At 44.1% G+C, this 19,892-nt stretch overlaps 1 protein-coding gene across 3 annotated transcripts in view; it reads right to left on the bottom strand.

Annotated features, from left to right (window-relative positions):
- Nucleotides 1–19,892, bottom strand: part of bcl9l (bcl9 like) — a 25,732-nt gene extending 5,840 nt beyond the window's left edge. The window contains exons 1-4 of one of the 3 annotated variants that reach the window (XM_034604024.1): nt 19,479–19,892; nt 3,179–3,252; nt 2,468–2,865; nt 85–207 (exon numbers count right to left, since the gene is read on the bottom strand). In XM_034604024.1, coding sequence (XP_034459915.1) covers nt 85–207; nt 2,468–2,789 — 445 coding nt within the window. In that variant the 5' untranslated portion in view covers nt 2,790–2,865; nt 3,179–3,252; nt 19,479–19,892. Of the gene's footprint in view, nt 1–84; nt 208–2,467; nt 2,866–3,178; nt 3,253–3,772; nt 4,534–19,478 lie in introns of those variants that run through there. The other 2 variants (XM_034604026.1, XM_034604025.1) reach the window with 2 other exon arrangements.

The following is a 19,892-nucleotide window of genomic DNA, read 5'->3' as shown; positions in this document are numbered from 1 at the left end:
CCCATTGTTAGTGAGCCCTGCGGATCATTCAGATAACGGCAAATGGCCCTGTTGTTCCTCTCCAGTGGAGGTGGACAGACTCACGGTGGGTCGTGGTGTGCGGTTTGTCTTCATCCTCCTCTGTGTCAGGTCCAGAGCACCATTCATCTCCACTGTATGGCTGCTTCTTCTCCAGGACACAGCGCCGCTTACTGCGCATAACACCCTCTGGAGAATAATACACACACACACACACACACACACATCAACACTTGTATAACAACTGTCACAGTACTGTCCCTTTAAGGGGTTTTTAACCAGTATTGTTTTTACTTTTACCACTAATGGTCTTGACCACTGTATTTCCCAGAGCCAGAAGCTAATGTACTACTATCTATTCTAATGCAGATGGCCCTGATGTAATCTATAGGACCATTGTTCTCTAGCATCAAAAACTCAAGTTCGTAAAACGTTCCACGGTCATGTCATAAAAATAATGTGTTGCGTTATCAGAGTTACTGATATTTGTCTGCGTGACAAATTCTAAAAGGTGTTTGTGCACCAGGGCTTGAACATAAGTACGCTCATATTTTCTGCATTCTCATTCTTGAACTGTCATAGGACATGAAACAGCAATGATTTACTTGTAAAGTGGATCTTTCCGGCTGATACACACAAACAGTGTTGACTTGAAAAATCGATTTTCTTAATGTGTAATGCATGCTTATCCCGTCTGCAGAGAACAGTGTGCTGAGCCCTCTCATGTTGAGCGACAATCAGGGTTCTCAAACCTTCCTTAACGTCGAATTCAAGAACCCAATTCACTTAACTTCAAGGAGCAATTTTTTTCAATGACATCCAGCAGGCTTCACAGAGGCTCCGAGGCAACAATTACAAAGAGAGACGGGTTTGAATGTGTGAATGTGTTGAAGTGAGGAGCTGAGAGACAGCGAGAGGAGACACATGAAGCCAGCGGCACAGAGACTATTTTCCTGAGGTAAAAAATATACAGAAAGAACCTCAATCTCTGTATTTTTCCACAAAACAATGTTAGCATTTGCTATTTTATCTCTATTTTCATGTCTAAGGCCTTGATTTGTCATTTCTCAAATTCACAAACTTTCAAGGAAGTGAAGGGGCCCTTGGGAACCCTGAGTAATAAACTTTGTGGATATACAAGCTGTTGTGTGTCAGTGGGTGCAAACAGCTGCAGGAAGCATTCTGCAGCCCGAAAAACATTTCCACAAGGTATCCTGCAGCGAGAGAGACATCAAGTTCTGACGGGAAACACAACGGTGGCTTTAAACTCCACTATCCCAGATTAGTGTCACATAGTTAGAGGAAAACTAGGTGACGAGTTTTCAGGTTCAACACGTTATAAACTGTGAATGTACAGTAGAATGAGGAAGGAAGGAAGTTTGCAGTGACAGTACAGAGAAGATGACAGCAGTGGGAGGGCTGCGGCCTCAACACAGAGCCACCTCTTGTTTTCTGTTTTGTGATACCACAAGTTACTGGTTTATTTGAATAAGTATATTGGCTATTGAACCATGTTTTCTAACCTGTCTCTCTACAGGTTTCCAGGTTTGGCAGCAGAGTAGTTTGAAGTGAAGAGGAGGGAGGCTTGTATTTCCTTTGAAAGCACTTTTGTTTTTCAACACACAGAAATAAGATCTCAGGGAACGTGTGCGCGTGTGTGTGTGTGTGTGTTTGTGTGTGTGTGTGTGTGTAAGGGGAGGTCAGTAAAGATATGCCTTCAAATGATCCACCCTCTCTTTCAACCTGTGTCGTTCTTTGTGTTGGTGCCACACCTCCCCCTGTGTGTGTGTGTCAAATGAGTGTGTGCGTGCGTATGTGTTTTGTCAGCGTGAGCATTTTTGTGTGTGACTTTTAACAGTCGTGTCCAGCGAGTTCAGATGAGTTTCACGAAGATAGAATTAATCTCATCTGCAGTTCAACCCTCAGGTGAGCACGTGTCTAATGAGCAGCAGCAAAGAAATGCAAATTAAACACTTTGTACTGAGCCACGTGAACACAAATATTTACCCTGACGCACACTCAAAAAAGGAGCTTCATGTCCTTCCCACCCACGCGTCATCTCTTACTTTAATAACAACCTCTCTGGGCTTGCTACATTTTCACAACCTCGTGACCTGTCTCTCCCTCGGAGCACTACAGAAAGCCATCTGATGCACGTCACTGCACCGCACACATGGCATAAACTATCAAAAGCCAGGGGGAAATTCTGATGCTTCGCTGAAAGGTCAGGGCATTTCAGTGAGAGAGAAAACAAGCGCCTGTGTCCTCTCAGTCCTTATATTCACTTCCTGCTGTGGAGGCGGTGAATTCAAGTAATCTGGTGTTTCGGTTAAAGATTCTGCTGATAAAGAATGTAAAGGAAGTGAACGTCTGCATTCTCAGAACAGAAACACACTGTCTATACATCCCAGACGTTGACACAGTTCCTTCTGTGCGAGGCATGCCTTACCTCCTTTGGCGTCCGTCTCCAGGGCTGGGGGAATGGCATTTCTCGAGTCGCCGGAGTCCATGGAGACGCTCCGCTCCCGCTTGGATTTGGTTTTCAGCATCCCTCCGACGCCGCTCGCCGATTGGCTGGCAGCCTTCAGCACGGGGTTGCCGGAGGAGATCTGGTTGGTTTTGACTCCATGGCTCCCGGCGCCAACGCCCTTTGAACCCAGGTGGCCGGCAGCTCCCTGCTGCTGAGCCTGCGGGTTTACGCCCGGGATCTGGGATCGGGTGTCACTGGTGACCTGCTTGCCATGATTGGCCAGTTTACTGTCTTGGAGCATTTGATTAGCTGGAGGTCCGGTGTGGAGAATAGCTGTGCCCGTTTGTCAGTGGAGCTCACATTGCTTACAGGCAACACTGGTGGAGAAAAGAAAAACATTATGATCAGAATTCCATAATAAAACTCACTAAGTTATTTTTCCTTGGTCTCGTTTAGGGGTTCGAATCTGACCACTGTCGGAGCAGCACTTCGGAAAATGTCAAGTAATTGCTCGTAAAATTGTTGTTGTACTGGACAGATTTTGTCAAAACATATTATAATAAAGTATTTAGCTTATTCTGTCCTTTAAAATAAAGCTTAAATCTTGACCCTGTACAAAGTTGGCGTTTGGCAACACTCCAGTTTCAGGTCAGGGCTCTAATCTTTAACCTTTCCAGCCCGTGCACTCACCTCATCTCACCCAGATGTTCAGCTGACACACTGCCATGCTGCACTCCAGGACACCTCACTTTCAACACATGGACCTGAGGGACAACGAGAGAGTAACGTCATCAGTGGAGGCAGATAGCAACCTTTACAGTCGGTGCTATCTGTCAGCTCGTGTGTCTTCGGCCCACGGGTCAATATCAACGTCATGGGCAGAGACAGGAGAGAGAGAAGAAGCCATGAGATTGTCGGGAGAGGAGTAGTGTGAGAGGCCGCGGAGACACTGTGAGGTAACTGTCCCTTTAAGCGACAGAGAGCAAAAGACAGAGGGAGTGACTTGAAACTCAGAAGTAGCTCAGCAGCGTTTCAAGGTCCCTCCCCCAGCCAAACACTTAACAAACCACAAAGACACCACACATTCCACAACACTGTCTGTAGCAATACCTGTCTCTCCCTCCCGCCCAGGCACCCACACACACACACTCTGTTGCACACTTTGAGTTCAAGCACGAACACGCAAAACCTCATTAGCTGCCTATTACAGACTTTAGTTTTCACAGTTAGTTAGTGACACCATAAACTTAAGACTTCATGAGAATTGGACGCTTTTTTTAAAACCTGTTTTAATGTGACCTGACAGCACAGACGGTAAGGCCTTCACCTCGAGCCTCTGCTATCTGCTTCATGGTTTACTGGTGAAAACAGCTTTCAGCCGAGCAGGATTCCAGCTCAGCATTCAGAACGAAGGACACTCTTCAGCGTGCGAAGGCTTCACTCTCGAGTTCAAGTCCGTAGCTGCAAGCTGACGCCCTCCTGACACCACATGCCTGTGTCCTTAACCCCAAGTAACTGGGGTGTGCTTTCTCTCTGTGCCGGAGAATTTGTGTGCAATCTACAAACACAAGTCGTACACAACCTTTCTTGACGCCTATCCCTTCAGAGCTGCTTGTGCTCAGTGCATTTAACAGTTCTCAGTAATCGCAGGTCTCAACACGACTCCCCCACACCTGTTGCTGGTGAACAATAGTTGGTCAAAACAGTCATCGCAGCCTGCTCAAAGACATCGAGCCCAGATATTTGGCTGACGTGAAGCTGCAGATCTCATGTAAATATTTCCATCGAGGTTCCATTTTTGGCCGATGACACAACCCCTGCACTGCACACGGCCCAGTCAGTCAGGTCAGCTGTCGCGCTCCTACAGAACCATGTGTACCGCTCACTCACCTTGACAGGTAATGGTAAACACACTGCTGCAATTAGTCATTAACTAACGCCGGCTCAAGTCAGAACAGAAAGGCGCCTTGTTCGCTGGCAGAGGACCTCATCACTCATTAACTCAAACAGGGACAGTCAGGCATCACTCCTGTTGACAAAGTGTGACTCACTGGCTTTGTGCAACACAAAGAGGAGGCAGATTAATGGTACGGTGAGACGCTGACCTTTGAGTGGACGGTTAAGAAAAGATAGGTCTATACAAAGGGAATACCAATCTGGAAGATATCAAGGAGACTCCCAATCATTACCTCTGCCAAGGAGGTTGGTTTCACCCCCCCCCCGGCCATTTGTTGGCTTGTCAGCAGGATTATGCAACAAACGACTACACAGATTTACATGAAACTTGGCAGAAGGATGGGACCTTGACAGACAATAGAACCGATTAAATTTAGTTTTAATTTTTTAATCACTTTAACATTGCAACGATAGGGCATTTTCAGACAATTTCCCAGGAAATCTAGAAAAATCTTGCTCGACTGGATTGAAGGGGAGTGCTGGGCCTTAGCGGAGGTATCCGTTCTACTGAGGGCCATTCTACGTTCTGCCGTGTTCGACATAATCAACGTGGTGAAAAGGGAAAAGTGAAATGAACTTTTCAGTAGGTAGAAGTCATTGAAGGATCTAGTAAAGGCTTTGTCTTACTGCACCAGGGGTTACAGGCGTCACGCCACCATTATCCACACTCCTCGCCACAAGGAACATTACATATAAAGCAACTTGAGTACAGAGATCATGGAAAAAGAGAACAGGATGAGTTTTATAGTGGATTTCCTGTCCGATAAAAGTGGTCGAACCAATCTGCCCTAATGAATATGTAATATAAGATGTTGTTGTTCGACCTTCTGCAGCAGTAGCGTGATGGGAAGCTGTTGTGACTAGCCATTTTTAGTTGGAATATTAATGTTTAACAGAACTGTTTTGCGGTCACAGGTCTGAGAAAAGCAGGTTTTCGCCGTTCAAGCCAAGAAATAACTGTGTATTTGTGCGGTGCTGTTTGCCGACTTCAAACATTATCTTGTTTGGAAAAAGTCCCAGTTTGTGTTTCAACATCTGGAGAAAAGTGCCTCGGGCGTTACAGACAGGAGAACACAATTAAAAACCATAAACCGTAATGTTTTCCAACAGCTCATATTAGATTAAACCTGGTGACATGGAAGGTCTGGTTTACAAACAATTAATTTATGATGGTGAAAAATTATTCATTTGAGGAATATTAACCCTAAACTATCTTGTCACACCTTGATTACACACATATCTGATCTCCATTCTATGTAACATGCAACCTGTGACAACAACTGGGTGGACCAGTGACGACTGAGGTGTGTCAAAGTGACGAGTGACAACTTCTTGCACTTTATGTTGTATGTTTGTTTTTCACTCAAATCAATATGGGACTATTTGGTTTCACTTTTTTCCGTTGAGGTTTTTTTTTGAGGGTTAATCACTTTGATTCAATTCTGTAAAAAAAAGGTCATTAAATACTTTTAAATGTTTTGTACAATATAAACCGAACAGCAGCACAGATGCAAGTAAAGTCTGTTTTGTATGTGGTGCAATTGGTTTTTATTTTTGCTGAGAAAAAGCCATCAATGAATCCGGCAGAGCTGCAGCGCCATGACTAAACTTAATTGATGTCATCTGCATTCATTACATCCTGACCCCAGCACATGAACACAACAAGACATTTAACAGCTAATCTTGAAAAATGATTAGTACTTAATTATGATGACATTTGAATGATGAATTAAATCAAGTCACCCCGGCTGCTGTGGCATTAATCTGCAATAAAATCAAGGTTGTAAAATCAAAGTTAATGTCCCTTAGGGGAAGCGCGCTCCCTTTCCCCTCCCCCATTATCTATTCAAACGGTTTCTGCAAAAGCAGGTTTCAACATTTCTTTTCAGGTCTAGCTTTTTGTTGTCACGTTGACAAGGTTGCAGCTCTCTTTGTGCAGCTCTCCTCTTCTTTTCATTCGTTTTACATCATATTTATCAATGGGAAATTTGTTGCTCTAATATGTTTGCAGGGTCCAAAAAAGCCAATTTCCAGGAGCAAAATGACAAACATCTGGGACCAGGCTTTAGAGTCTTTCTCACCAAGGTTGAGCTGAACATCCAGGGCCCCAAAAAGCCTGAAAAGCAAGCAGGGACGGGTAATGGATGGACGGATGGATCGATCAATAGATGAAACCTGATTAAGACCCAAGTCTTACGGTGCGATAGAGCATGCTGACACATTTGGAAACGTTCAAACACCAGTTTAGATTGTTAAGTAAAGGGCGCTGGCTCCGGTGATTAATCCCACATACCTGGTGTTTACAGAGACTGAGTAATCAAGGCTATGACGTCACTCACACTGACAAGCAGCTGACCAGTTACTGACCAGTTACTGACGAAACACAGTCAAAACAAACCGTGTTAATATTAAAGTCCACACACTTTTGCTAAAAGCTTGAAAAACAGCTAAAGTACGGTGATATTTGACTCTTGGATTAACTCGATGACCAGTGCTCAGTAAATAACACAAGCCTGCACGTTTACAGGAGCTGGATACAAATGAGCACATTATAATAAGGTGTGAACAGACGGCTGCAGGACTGTGAAGTACCTTTGTTGGTTCTTTATAACAAGTGTAACAAGGAGAGGAGAGTCCGGACAGGAACAGACCAGAGAGTCCACTGTGGTGTTTGCACATGGAGATACAGGCAGAGATACAGTACCTGGCTACAGCGGCTATAACACCGCTATGTGTAAGGCTACTGTACAAGGTGATTGTGTATTTGACTAAATTTGCACAGATCTCCTGATATTTGGAACCTGATGACTAACACAACTATGGGTTTTCAATGGAGCCACATGGGGTAGTTTGTAAGACAGAACCAGATCAGTCATCTGTACCCTCATATCAATAATTTATGGAAATAAAAATACCAGAAACAATTTGTTGTCATGTCAAACATGTGGTAGTGATATAAAAGATTACACAGTGGGTGTGTTACAGCCATTAACCTTCATGTATCCATGGAACAATGCCAAATTTAAACTGTATTTAATCCATTTAGATTGCCAATGACTTGACAGCTTTGACTGTTATTGCGCCGCATTATACAGCTGCACGTGTTCACCCTGCAGCCAAAACCGGAAAACCAAAAGTAAACAATGTTAAAACGTCTTGTGCAACATTAAAAGAAAGTGTGGCACCACACAGGCAACGGGAGCGAATGGAATTAAAGTAAAATAATACAAATATAGAAATTCAAAGGTGTCACTCAACTGCCTGTCACTCAACCCGGACTGTCCACACAACCCACAACTACCAGTAGCTTCAGTGTAAAATACAAAATATACAAAATACAAATAAATATGAATTTAAATTATTTTTACAGTTATTCAGTGGGAAAATAGTATTTTCTTTTAACCTAGTTGTCAGTCAGGCTTCTGCTCAGTCACCTGAGAATATCAACTGACACGATATGTAAACTGAGAGCGACTAACTGGGTGTCTCAATTAAAAATACTGCACGTTAGAGTACTGTGAAAATAACATTACAACAGTATTATCTCAGTATTATGACGGATTTAATGTTAACATCTCTCAGCTTCGGTTCACCTGCAAATATTTGAAGCGGACACAGTTATCAGAATCACTAACTCTGACTAAAAAACAGCTTGAAGTCTTATGATCCATAGCAGCCAAGAAAAGATACAGGAAAAAAAAAAACTGTTGCCAGGTAACTTATATTTCCATCTTGTCGTTTCACAAAATAGAGAGATAATGGAGGTTTGCAACTGGATCAAGTAGAATCAAGGAAGCTTTTTCGTGGTAAGCAAACCAGGCACAGTTCACAGAAACACACCCACCATTAAGGAAAATCTGATTCAGGACACAATGCTGCTAACGTCCATGATGTAAACGACATTTATAAAGTTACTGTAACATAGAATCCAGTCCAACAGACACTTGCTGTTTGTGTAGGACTTTTTCTAAAAGGTTCAAACGTGCAACACTTCTGTGATGGTCCATAATCTCCTGGGTCTCAGTCACTAAACATATCTCGTTGACGTACGGCACTGTGGCTCCGCTGCTTTGCTTTGATTTGTAAGTCAGAAGTTAAGAAAAGCTCAACTTTGTAAGTGGTGGTGCCATATTCAAGCTATTGAATACGGCTATTATACAAGCTGTGATTGGCTGTTGTTACGGCGATCGCACCAGCACCAAGCATCAGAACACACACAGCTTTGAGAATTAAAGAAATACGCAGTGCTACATTTAAGGCTCTATATTTGTGTTGGTATGATTTTGTAACTCGGCATATCCACCAGTCACTGTGTTTTTCAGACTTACAGCAGCCGCAGCCCATTTATTTGCTCAATCTGTTCAGCATTGTGTCGTATTTCATGAAAAATGTTTCTGGCCTTTGGACAAATTAACATGTTGTCCAGTACTGGCCGTTCTCCTGCTTGTGGTCTGTTCTGTGCCAGGCAGGGGCAAAGTGCCTGTTATGTGTTTATCTTCCCTCCTGCCTTACTCTCCCCCCCCCCCCGCCTCACCCCCTCACCCCCCCACCCCCCCTCCTCCCATCTCTCTCCAGGTGCTAACAATCTGATTGGTTTCTGCTCATGTCTGACTTCCAAGCTGGCCTACATCATCATTATGGGCCCTCGGTGAAGGAGCACATCTGAAGAGTTGATGCTGTGATTCAGTCGGATCTCAGCCTGTTCGAGCTGATGCTGCACTTCTACAGAAGCCTTGTTAAGAATAATAGTAAAAGATCTGTGATGATAGGACAGAAGGTGAGTAGGGGTCTGTGTTATGGAGCCGGGGCCACACCGCCTGTAATGTGAGGTTTCTGGTATGGCTTCTGTGTTTCCTAGAATTAAAGTACAGCTATATACGCAACTAAATGCAAGGACTCTACGGTATGAAGCTGTGCCTCTTCCGTTCCTGCAATAACAATCAAAACCTTGTTAAAACAAATGCAGATTTGATTTAAGATGAGCCGAAATCAAACCACATTAATTTTCACTTTGGTTTTTGTGTTATTGTCTCAGCTTGTTTCACCAAGGGGACACAATCAGTTAGGAGTTACTATTACAAGTAACATTAAATTCTAGGATTGTTTTTCTACCATATATTCTGAAGGACTCACAAACAGCAAGGGATCCAGCGGTAAAAGAGAAAAAACAAATACGTGGGCTGGCAGTTTTCTTTTTTTCTTGTGGACTTCAATTAGGTATGTGAGACTCTTATTAATCCTTTAATGAAATATGCTGCAGGAGACGCTCCTGTTAAAGCAGATGAGCGTATGTCTATGCTAATGTTAGCTATTATCCAATCAACAAATGCAATACGGCCTAAAATGTTCTCCGTCTCCCTTTTTCTCATTTGACATTTTCACAGGTTGTTTGGGAAACAAATTCAATTTGGCGGTTGGACGTCGTCCAGATGCATCCAATCACTGCTCCAAACAAATTAGGGAAATAATTCAATGAGTTTTAAAATCCATAGCACATGCTCTTTATATATATATATATATAACGCCAATAAAGTGAGGGCCATAAGTCCGTATGCACACACAAAAGCAAGCCAACACACACAAACACACACACCCTCACATTCCTTCAACATCGCTGGAAACAAACATCGCTGTTCTGAGCTACGGCCTCGGGGTCTGATGCATGATCAAGCTACTAAAAGGTATTTGCCTTTAAGTGTGGAAAATTCTGTTCTGTTATTTCTTTTTTCAGATGACCAAACAGGGATGTTGTTTTTCTAGGATTCAGTACAATAACAGTACAGCCACTGTAGTACAGGTCAGAATTTATAACTTTGTGTGTCCGTAAGCGTGTGTGTGTGTGTGTGTGTGTCTGTGTGAGTTTACGGTAAGAGGTTGCGCTCCTATTTAGTCCCAGTGGGTCACACAGTACTCTGTATTTTTAGAGCGAGTTGGTATTAATAGACCCAGAAAGCCTGGGAAGTCGGGGGCCAACGGTGAGAACAAAATACGAACGCTGGTCCAAAACACAAATGCCACAGTGCTGCTCTGTGGATCAACACCAGTAAACACTGAGGGCAAAGTGTTTAACAGTATTGATGAATGAGTAATGTGTGCGTGACGCAGGAGAGTGCACGGTTACACAGAGGTGCACAGTTGAAACTTTTTTTGACGTCGGCTATTTAACAAACTGCATTTGCACATGGCGCCAGTCGAAATGTAGCCCAAGGAAAATGACTTAAATTCGCTCAGTTCCCCCGCAGCGCTCGAACCTAGCACAAGACCTCGGATAACACAACATGTAGGACTGACACAACATGTAGGACTGACACAACATGTAGGACTAACACAACATGTAGGACTAACACAACTTGTAGGACTGTTAACAAAATAAAGGACAAATTACGGTCCTCACGGGATCTTACCACGTTCTTCAGCATTTATTTCTAATCACGGGGAATCTGGCACAGAAACAACAGGAATGTCCACGTCAGGTTCATCAGAGGACATTTCACTTATTAAAGTGGGCTCTGTAAATGAGAAACAAATAAAGTGACTCCCACTATTCCAGCCACTTAGCAACAGGGAGCATTGGTTCTTGTGCACGGGGCTCGAGGGAAAGAGGAGAAGTGGGAGGAAGAGACAGTAAAATCTATGTTTTATGTGTCAGGTAACATTAAATTACTTGACCGATGACATTCAGCTTACTCTAGTTTGCCAACATGCTGCTGCTGGTGTTAGCATGAGAGTTGTGAGTACAGATCACAGACCATATATAAAGATGGATGACGTGCGGGGGCCACAATCTTGCACTTTTGATGGGATTCGGGGCCAGAGTTCACAGTTTGTGATGGTGTGGAGCCACAGTATCAAAGTCCCGATGACATACATGTCACTGTGGGTCATTGTTACCTCAGAACCCATTATATTTTTGGCATGGATCAGTTTCCCAGGGGATAATAACCTTGATTAAAAAGAAAAAAAATCTATGAGTGGGTGCGAATCCAAATAAAATGCAGGATCTAGCGGATTTAAAAGTGGTTTTATAAAAGGGACTGCATGTTGGGTCACTCTTGTTTACTCATAAATACTGAATGAGAGCTTTATAACCGTGTGTCAAGGTGGCCAACATTTCCAAATGCCACAAATAAACACCAATAAATTAACTCTATTTGTCTTATTTTTTTAAATCACAACCTGCTCAAGATGAAAAACACAAAACACCTCTGATGGGTGTTTGCTCGCCTGCTTGTGTGCGACTCTGTAATGTGGCCGGTGTGGCTGGTGAAACGACTCCCTTCATGTCCACACAGAGAGGTTTCAAACAAGCCCAAAATTGCCACTCTTATCACCGCTGACCACTTTCCACGGAGTTCCTTCCCTGCATATTTCACAGAGTTTCTGCTGCCGAATCTACCTGTGGGCCTGCTCCTGATAAATGATTCAACTCCAAAGTGGGCCGTGATAAAATTTTACGAAATGTGATGTGACAACGTTACATCACGTGATCACATTAGGCTGCGGCAAAGAGAAACTGTTTCAATCGGTCCGCACCATCAAAAACGTGGAATATGGTGTCGTTAGATTTGTGGGAATTTAGGATTTTGTCATTTTTACAAACTTGGTAACTGGAAATTTCCAAAAGTACAATCTGCAGCAGATAAACACATAGAAACTGAACATGCACTCCTTCATCGTGCACAACACAAACTTCTCAGTTTCTCTGCAGGGCCGAAGACAACAAAGCTAAGACTAGACAATTTTAGATTTTACATGTGAACTGTAAATACAGCAGAGTAGAGTCATTGTCTCCTGTAGTGCAAATCCCATCCTTATAAATTAATGCTATAATATAACGTGTAATAAAAACATCCACAAGCAATAATTACCACAAAGCTCCACATATGTGATTTGAAATCTGAAGTGAACTGGGTTTTGGGGGCTGAATTTAAAATCATGTTTTCGGGAGAAAAAAAACAAAGTTGAGAATTAAAACCTCTAAACTGTTCCGTCAGCTTTTCTTCTGCCGTCGGAGCCGAATTGATTTGCGAGCCACCCAACTTTAGAAAAATCAACAAACATGATGACGATCGAGTGCTGTCTCGCTTTGAAGATGTTGAATCAGCCATCAAGCCCACTGCCAACTTTTCCCTCTAGGAAATCCAACTGGGACCAATAATGTGAAACTGTCTCCAATTATCGCCGCCGCTGCTGCACTGTCACGAAAAAAAATTCAGTGAAGTGCTTTTATATTGAAACAAGGAAGTGGAGTCACGTGATGATACAGCCAAGGCATGCACATGGGGGGGGGGGGGGGGGGGGGGGGGGGGGGGGGGGGGGGGGGGGGGGGGGGGCAGATGGGAATAAGAGAGAGAGAGAAGTCAGAAAAAGATTAAACTAGCCAACATTAGGATTAAACATTAGGAATAGATTTGTATTATGATATTCACTCTGACCCCCCCCCCCCCCCCGAACCACCCGGACATTTCCAGTGATTATTGGTGCCGGCACCCAATAAATTACAGCCTGTAGACTCTCTCTGATGAATTGAGTTTCTGATTTTCCATGGCCCCCTCGCTTAGAATCAAAACCAATGTCTAAGAAAAATATTTCAATCACGGGTCCCTTGTGACCACTGAAAGGTCACTTAATTGGAAAGCAGGAACCATCTGTGTCTGATAATGGAGCAACTGATTCCAGATTAGGAACTGAGAAACTACTACTAGTGTTGGACAAATGACTTGGTATCGATGCAGCCGGTGTGTGAAGGCTTCCTGGCAGGGGGGGGGGGGGGGGGGATTCAGAGCTCTGTGTTGGAGAAGACTGCGTTTAGCCGTCCGGGCTGGAGGGAAGGAAAGGACACAACTGGAACTTGTTCAAAAATCTCGGAGGAGGAAAAGAAAAAAAAAATAGAAAGTGGACTGCGTGTTTGGCATTTTTTGGTCGGAGCACTCGGCACAGTGGGCCGGCGAAGAGTGTAACAGACACGGATTAGTGACCACATTCAACCCTATAGCCATATCTTCCGCTTGCTCCTCGTAATCCTTGCCATAACATTTTGAGTTACTGTGCTTCCTTCTATCATTTGCTTGTTTTGTTTTTTTTCTCCCAGCGTCAAGTTTGTTTTTCCGCAGCCTGGTGCTGTGGGAATGTATTACTCTGCACGAGGTTACTGCAGGTCAACATCTATTTGAACAAACATCCACAAAATTCAAGTGGCTTCAATCAGTCCAAAAAATCTATTATGTGAAGCCTTGATTTAAAAAAAAAAAAATAAAATAAAGAAGGTATTTTTTTACTTTTGGGATAATTTAATACAAGCTCTGTTTACAAGGCCGTGATCTGTTTAGCTTTCTACTTCCCAGTCTCCTCGTAGTACTTGTTGGGAGTAAACTGCAGTGCATTGTGGGACGTTACACAGGTGACAGCCAAATAATAAAATCTGCACACAACAGTGGGGGTTGTGGCAGGTTGCTGTGGCAACAAAACATGTCACGGGGCTGCGTAAATATAGTCTAACCAGTAGGCAATGTGGAGAGAGAGAGAGAGAGAGAGAGAGAGAGAGAGAGAGAGAGAGAGAGAGAGAGAGAGAGAGAGAGAGAGAGAGAGGCCTGCCACAGAGGAAAGGCCACGCACAGAAAAAAATGAAAACGGAGACATCTGTGAAGATCTCAGAGCACCACTGTCGTTTGATGTCACTGGCCTCTCTAAACGGTGTCAACAGAGGAGATGACCTAAGATGCACTTTCCTCTCCACACCGAGGGGGAAGTATCATGAATGGTACACAAAGTGTAGGGAGTTAAACAGGAGGAGGAAAAGAGATACTCAGCTGAAAGATTAACTGGTTCACTTGAGGCGGAAAAAGGTTAGGTTTTCTGAACCCTGTCCATTTGTTTGTTGATTTGTTTGTTAACAGGATTATGCAAAAACTCCTCGGCAGATTTCCACAGAACTCGGTGGAAGGGTGGGGCATGGGACAAGAAAGAAGCCATTCAATTGTGGTTTGGATTAGAATTATCACTTTCTTTTATTTTGTGATAAAGGGTGTGACATATTTAGGGGACTGAATTCGGGGGAACTGTTGGGCCTTGACAGAGTTATGAACTCTTTCCTTTGCACATGTTCGAGACACATGTCTTCTCGATTAGTGGATTATTTGCTGAAGTCATGGATCTTTGGCCGTTGTTGGCTGTTCCAGACAAAAGACACATGACGATCTCCACAACGGGTTGGAAATGAAGTGGTAAGAAGTCTGTAGGCACCTAGATCGTGGCTCTGCCTCCACTCAGCGACGGAGAAGCACTGGGCTCATTTCGTACAGAGGGTCAAGGGTTGTATCCTCTCCAGCACATTCTGGGATGAAAGCCAACTGGAACAAGGAAGAAGATCAAACTGCAACTTTAGCACGGACAGAAATCAGGCGTTACGGCACAGAGGCAAGACGGAATAAAGAAAAGCTGATGGACAGAAGCCATTTGGTGTCGAGCTGAATCTGGAGACACAACTCCCGGTCTGCTCAGGAGAGGACGATCGGTCCGTCCAACCAGATTTTGTGTCTCTGTGTTTTCCTCATAGTTTAAAGATCCTCATCATTACAGATATGTGTAAGAATGCATTCCACACATAGTTTATCATACAAACCATTTTCACATCTCACCCTGTATCAGTACAGTCGAGGTGAAGTGTAACTGGTGTTCGTCTGGGGAGCATTCGGGGTTAAACACAGCATTTTCTTCCAAAACCAACATGAACATGGGCCAGAACTGTAGCCTGAGCTGGACTGAAATATTTAGCCTAAAATTGTGGGAAAGGACAAAAATGAGACCTCCCAAAATGTAACAATACAAGGAGTTAACACTGATCATAACTGAGATCATCATCAAGTGCTGTAGACTGGAGCCGTGATGCAAGATGAGAAAAGCTAGAGATGAAAAGGAGATGAATGAATGCCAGGAAGAAGTTGCACCTGGATTATTGGACAGGAAAAGAACTTGTAATTACTGAAATTGATATAAACAAGCTGGGAAATTACCTCCAGATCATCAGTGTTTGCACTCGTTAAGCTAAAGCACATTTGTTCGGTAAAATAGTAAGTGTCTTCAAAATGTCATTACAACATACCCACTGTAAATAATCGTATAATTTAAAAAAGAAACCGGCACACGAAAGCCAAAGGGGATAGAGGTGCTGACAGATGCAGCACTCAGATGGAGAATCCCAGTTAGAGCCTGTTTCTGCATTCGAATGTATTTGCAATACACGCTGCTAAGGGAGAACAATGGAATACACTGTTAAAGCCGCACTGTGCTACATGAGACCCTCACAAAGACAAAATACTACTGTGCATTCACATAGCGGGCATTAAGAAGTCAAACCGAGATCTGCAGCCACACGCCAGCGAGTCATTTGGCAACTTTCTGATTCTCCAACATACTTCGGCTCCCGCAGGTCTACGGTGATGCGGCAAAGAATTCAAATCTGAGCTGGCGTCTAACACAAATGATACAAAACCTACCCCTTCACCTAGAAAGGATGTTCCCTTTGTTTTCACAGTTTTCAAACATATTTGAGACAAAAAGAATTGTCCTTAAAAGTACAATATGTAACTTTGGCTGCTGGGGGGGGGGTGTCTCTCAATCAAACAATAAGAAAAGACTACCCGACGCAACTCAGGTGCAAATCCTGTTCCAGATGAGGTAATATATTTAAGTTTTATTCACGTTATGCACCAAACAGCAAAGAATAATCCTGACCCATTACAAGTGACCAGTAAAATTTAGTTTTCTGTCAAAACATGGATGGAATGACTTCTATCGACGTAGTATCGACCATATCTTATATTTCTACAGAGGAAAACTTATTTCATGCTAATTATCTTGATCGTTTTATCACCCGGCCCTAACCTACGCCTACTTAATAACAAAAATAGACATGAAAATCTCACTTCTACAATATGGGGTTCTCTTTAAAGTCATTTCTAAAAGGACCCGTAGCCCTGTGGTGAGAAATATGCTAAAATATGCAAAAGAGAAGCACGTAGGAAGAAACAGAACCACAACTGACACTGTGACATTTATGTGAACCATAATGCGAGTGTTGTAAAAAAAATAATAATAAAAGAAATGCTTAGCTCAAACACTTTCTATTCAGGGATTAGACTGGGGCCTTGCTTTGCTCACTAGTCCCGTACTTAAATGTCTTAGTGTATTCTGTCAGGTGGAAACGTTCTCAGTATCACATTATTCTTTCATAGCTCACCTTAGGAGTGCTCCCTGTAACTCACCCACAAAGTTCTCAGATCACCTAGCCAGATAAGAAACACTTTGTCAGCAGCTCACCAAATCTGTCTCTGCTTGCACTCGAGCCGTCTGCGTGGACATGCGGCGGCTGCAGCGCATGTACTCGTTCAAATCGGATGTCGACGGAGCAGAGTGGGCAGGAAATAAGACTTTTCATTCACACCTAGGAGACGTCAATAAAAAAAAATTTGCCTGATGCACTTGTCGTCTTGTTGCAGGAAAGGCTGCTTCGTCCTCACCCCACGTCTGTCACTTGTTTTATCCCAGCCACATGTAGAATACAGTCCAAGATAATATTGTGTGTTTACAGCCCTGACATAGTAGATCGATTGCTTTGCACAAAGCTTCCATCATTATCCACGACAATCTAATTTACAGGAGCCCCCTGAGGACAAGACAGACAAAACACACAAAATAGAACAGGCTTGCACAAAGGGCCAACAGGGAGCGAGAGACACGTCCTTTTTAAAATAAAAAAGCAAGAGGGGAAAGACGAGGGAGATATTTCCCTTCCAGTGGAGAGCAATGCACAGTGTACTGTAGCCCTGAAAGACAATTCAGATCAAGTTGCAAACTCTGTTAGGTGCTATATATAGCTCACCAGGATATTATAGATACACACACAGCATGGAGCGCCTGTGCGCGCGCACACACACACACACGCACGCACACACACACACACAGGCTGAGTGTGTACCAACAGAGAGAAGCTGCAGTATCTCTTCCTGTGGTTTTAAGAGCAGCATTATCACACCCTATGCAACAGGCTGAACTAGCAGGGTCGTGGGTTGTCATGAGCTTACTGGACCGAGACCACACACCCACACACACCCACACACCCACACACACACCCACACACCCACACACACACACACACACACACACACACACACACCCCCCCACACACACACCCACACACACACACACTTATTCTACAGTTAAACTTCACAGCTGATGCCGATACTCATATTAGGGAGTAAAAAAAATTCCGATCCCGATATATTGGCCAATATACTGATATATACATTTATTTTTTAAATTGTCACTGATTCCTACGATGTTTATTCTCTAGAATAAATATTGTCGTATGTGTGAGAGGTTTATATTCAACAAACCGATATATGGGTCGAGCTCTGGTATTTAGCTATAAAATCATCTACAGTATGAATACTGGTTACTAATATATTAAATTTGACAACTAACTAACTTTACATAACATCTCATTTTATTTGTCATAGCCTGACGTCTGTCACCGTTATGGTGCGAGAGCTTTTGTATTCAGCGATATTAACGGCCAAACCAACGAGATTTCATAATTAGATATTCAAATATATTAAACTACATGTTGGTCCTGACAGGAACACACACTGAGTCTCACACACTCTGACACCTAAATGTTACCTCATCTGTTCTGCAACGCTTATTTGTAAAAAAAATCAAACTTAAAATTTCAGTAAACGCCCATACTGAGTTAGTAATTAGATATTAAATTGAATAGCAGTGAAAGATATATCCAATTTGTGTCATTAACTTAATTGACAGCACAGTTCAGCTGTCGCAGCCCGACGTCTCAGTGAAGTGGGACAGGAAATGTCTGTGAAAGTAAAACGTCCTGACATGACATCTTCTCTTATTCTGTAGAAGAAGATGTTTTCATTTCTGTAAACGCTGACACCGATGAACGTGTTTACATCAAGAGATATTAACGACCAACCGGTAAATTGATATATGTCGAGTTCAAGTAGTCAGCGATCAAATTATACAAAACTACAATTTGAATAGATGTTGACGATATGTTAAATGTTAAAGTTAGTAGACGTCTGTTACCTACATGTGTATGAGAGGTTTATATTAAGCGATATTGTCGGCCAACAGATATATATCGGCTGAGATTTAGAAATTAGACATTAAAATGTATTAAATGTGACAGTTAAACTTTATTCGACAGGTTAGTTGATGTGTGAGTGGGACAGTGACATGTGTGTGAGAGGGAAACATCCTGACAGCACATGCATGTACACTTTGTTTACATCGAGCCGCAGCTGTCAAAACATGTGGGGATCCTGACACGTGAACACGCGCCGAGTCCCGCGTGGAAGTGACAGGTGTCACTCACGCTTCAGGTGGGGGGTGGGGGAGAAACAACACTCACAGTCTGACACATTAGCTGTAGCAGCTGTAGCCGTGCAGCTAACTTCCCCACATCTGGACGCGGGCGGGCGGGGGGGGGGGGCTTGATGCGGAGCGGGGTCTGAACGCACAGTGGAGCCGAAGCACCGCACAGTTAGCTGGGGGGGGGGATTTGAGGACACATGCCCCTGACGTGAACCTCAGGAGCGGGGAGACTCGCTGCGCCAGCTCCGGTGTTCTCCACGGGGGAGCTAACTTAGCATGCTAATTCATGTCTGCGCTAGCCTGGTAGGCTTGTGAGCCGACGCAACACGCACACGCACCGACACGCACACACACACACACACACACACACACACACACAGCAGCGGTGCTAGCTAACGGGATTCGAACTTTGTTGGTGGCTCTGCTAGCGACCTCCGTGATAAAAAAACAAGGCGGTGAAAGTTAGACGAGTCCCCGCGTAGAGATGAGGCAGCTGTGGGGAGGTGGAGGGGTGGGTGGTGGTGGTGGTGGTGTTGGGGGGGGGGGGGGCAGCTAGCATGGTTCGGTGGTGACAGTGTTTTGAAAATGAGTGTGTGTCTGTGTGTGTGTGTATATGTGCGTGCGTGTGTGTGTACTCTACCCCATTTGGCTGAGATCAGAAGAGGCCGATGTCAGGACTGACGGCCGGTCCACATTCCCCGGAGTGGCCGCCGCCGCCGCCGCCGCTCCTCGCTCCTCGCTCCGCTTGCTCCGCTCCGCTCCCCGCGACCCCGCTGCGCAACACGGTCCCGATCCTGTGTCCTCGATCTCCCCCCCCTCCTCCTCCTCCCTCCTCGGCTGGGGCTTCGAGCTTCCCTGGAGACCGATAAATCACCGCGGCCCGCGTTCTAGGTTGCAAGTTCTAGGAGGTGGAGATCCGGGGACGTGTCACCTTGCAGCGGCTCCTGACTCCCACTGGTCGAGACGCAGCCGCTTCTCTCCGCGCGTCCATTCACTCCCTGCCGCCGACAATCATGAGTGTGGCCACACGGGCATCCGTATGTCACTGAGCCGA

The sequence above is a fragment of the Hippoglossus hippoglossus genome, chromosome 13 (assembly GCF_009819705.1).
Source record: "Hippoglossus hippoglossus isolate fHipHip1 chromosome 13, fHipHip1.pri, whole genome shotgun sequence".
Taxonomy (NCBI): domain Eukaryota; kingdom Metazoa; phylum Chordata; class Actinopteri; order Pleuronectiformes; family Pleuronectidae; genus Hippoglossus; species Hippoglossus hippoglossus.
Note: the sequence above shows the minus strand (reverse complement) of the source record. Positions and strands in the feature narration are given on the sequence as shown.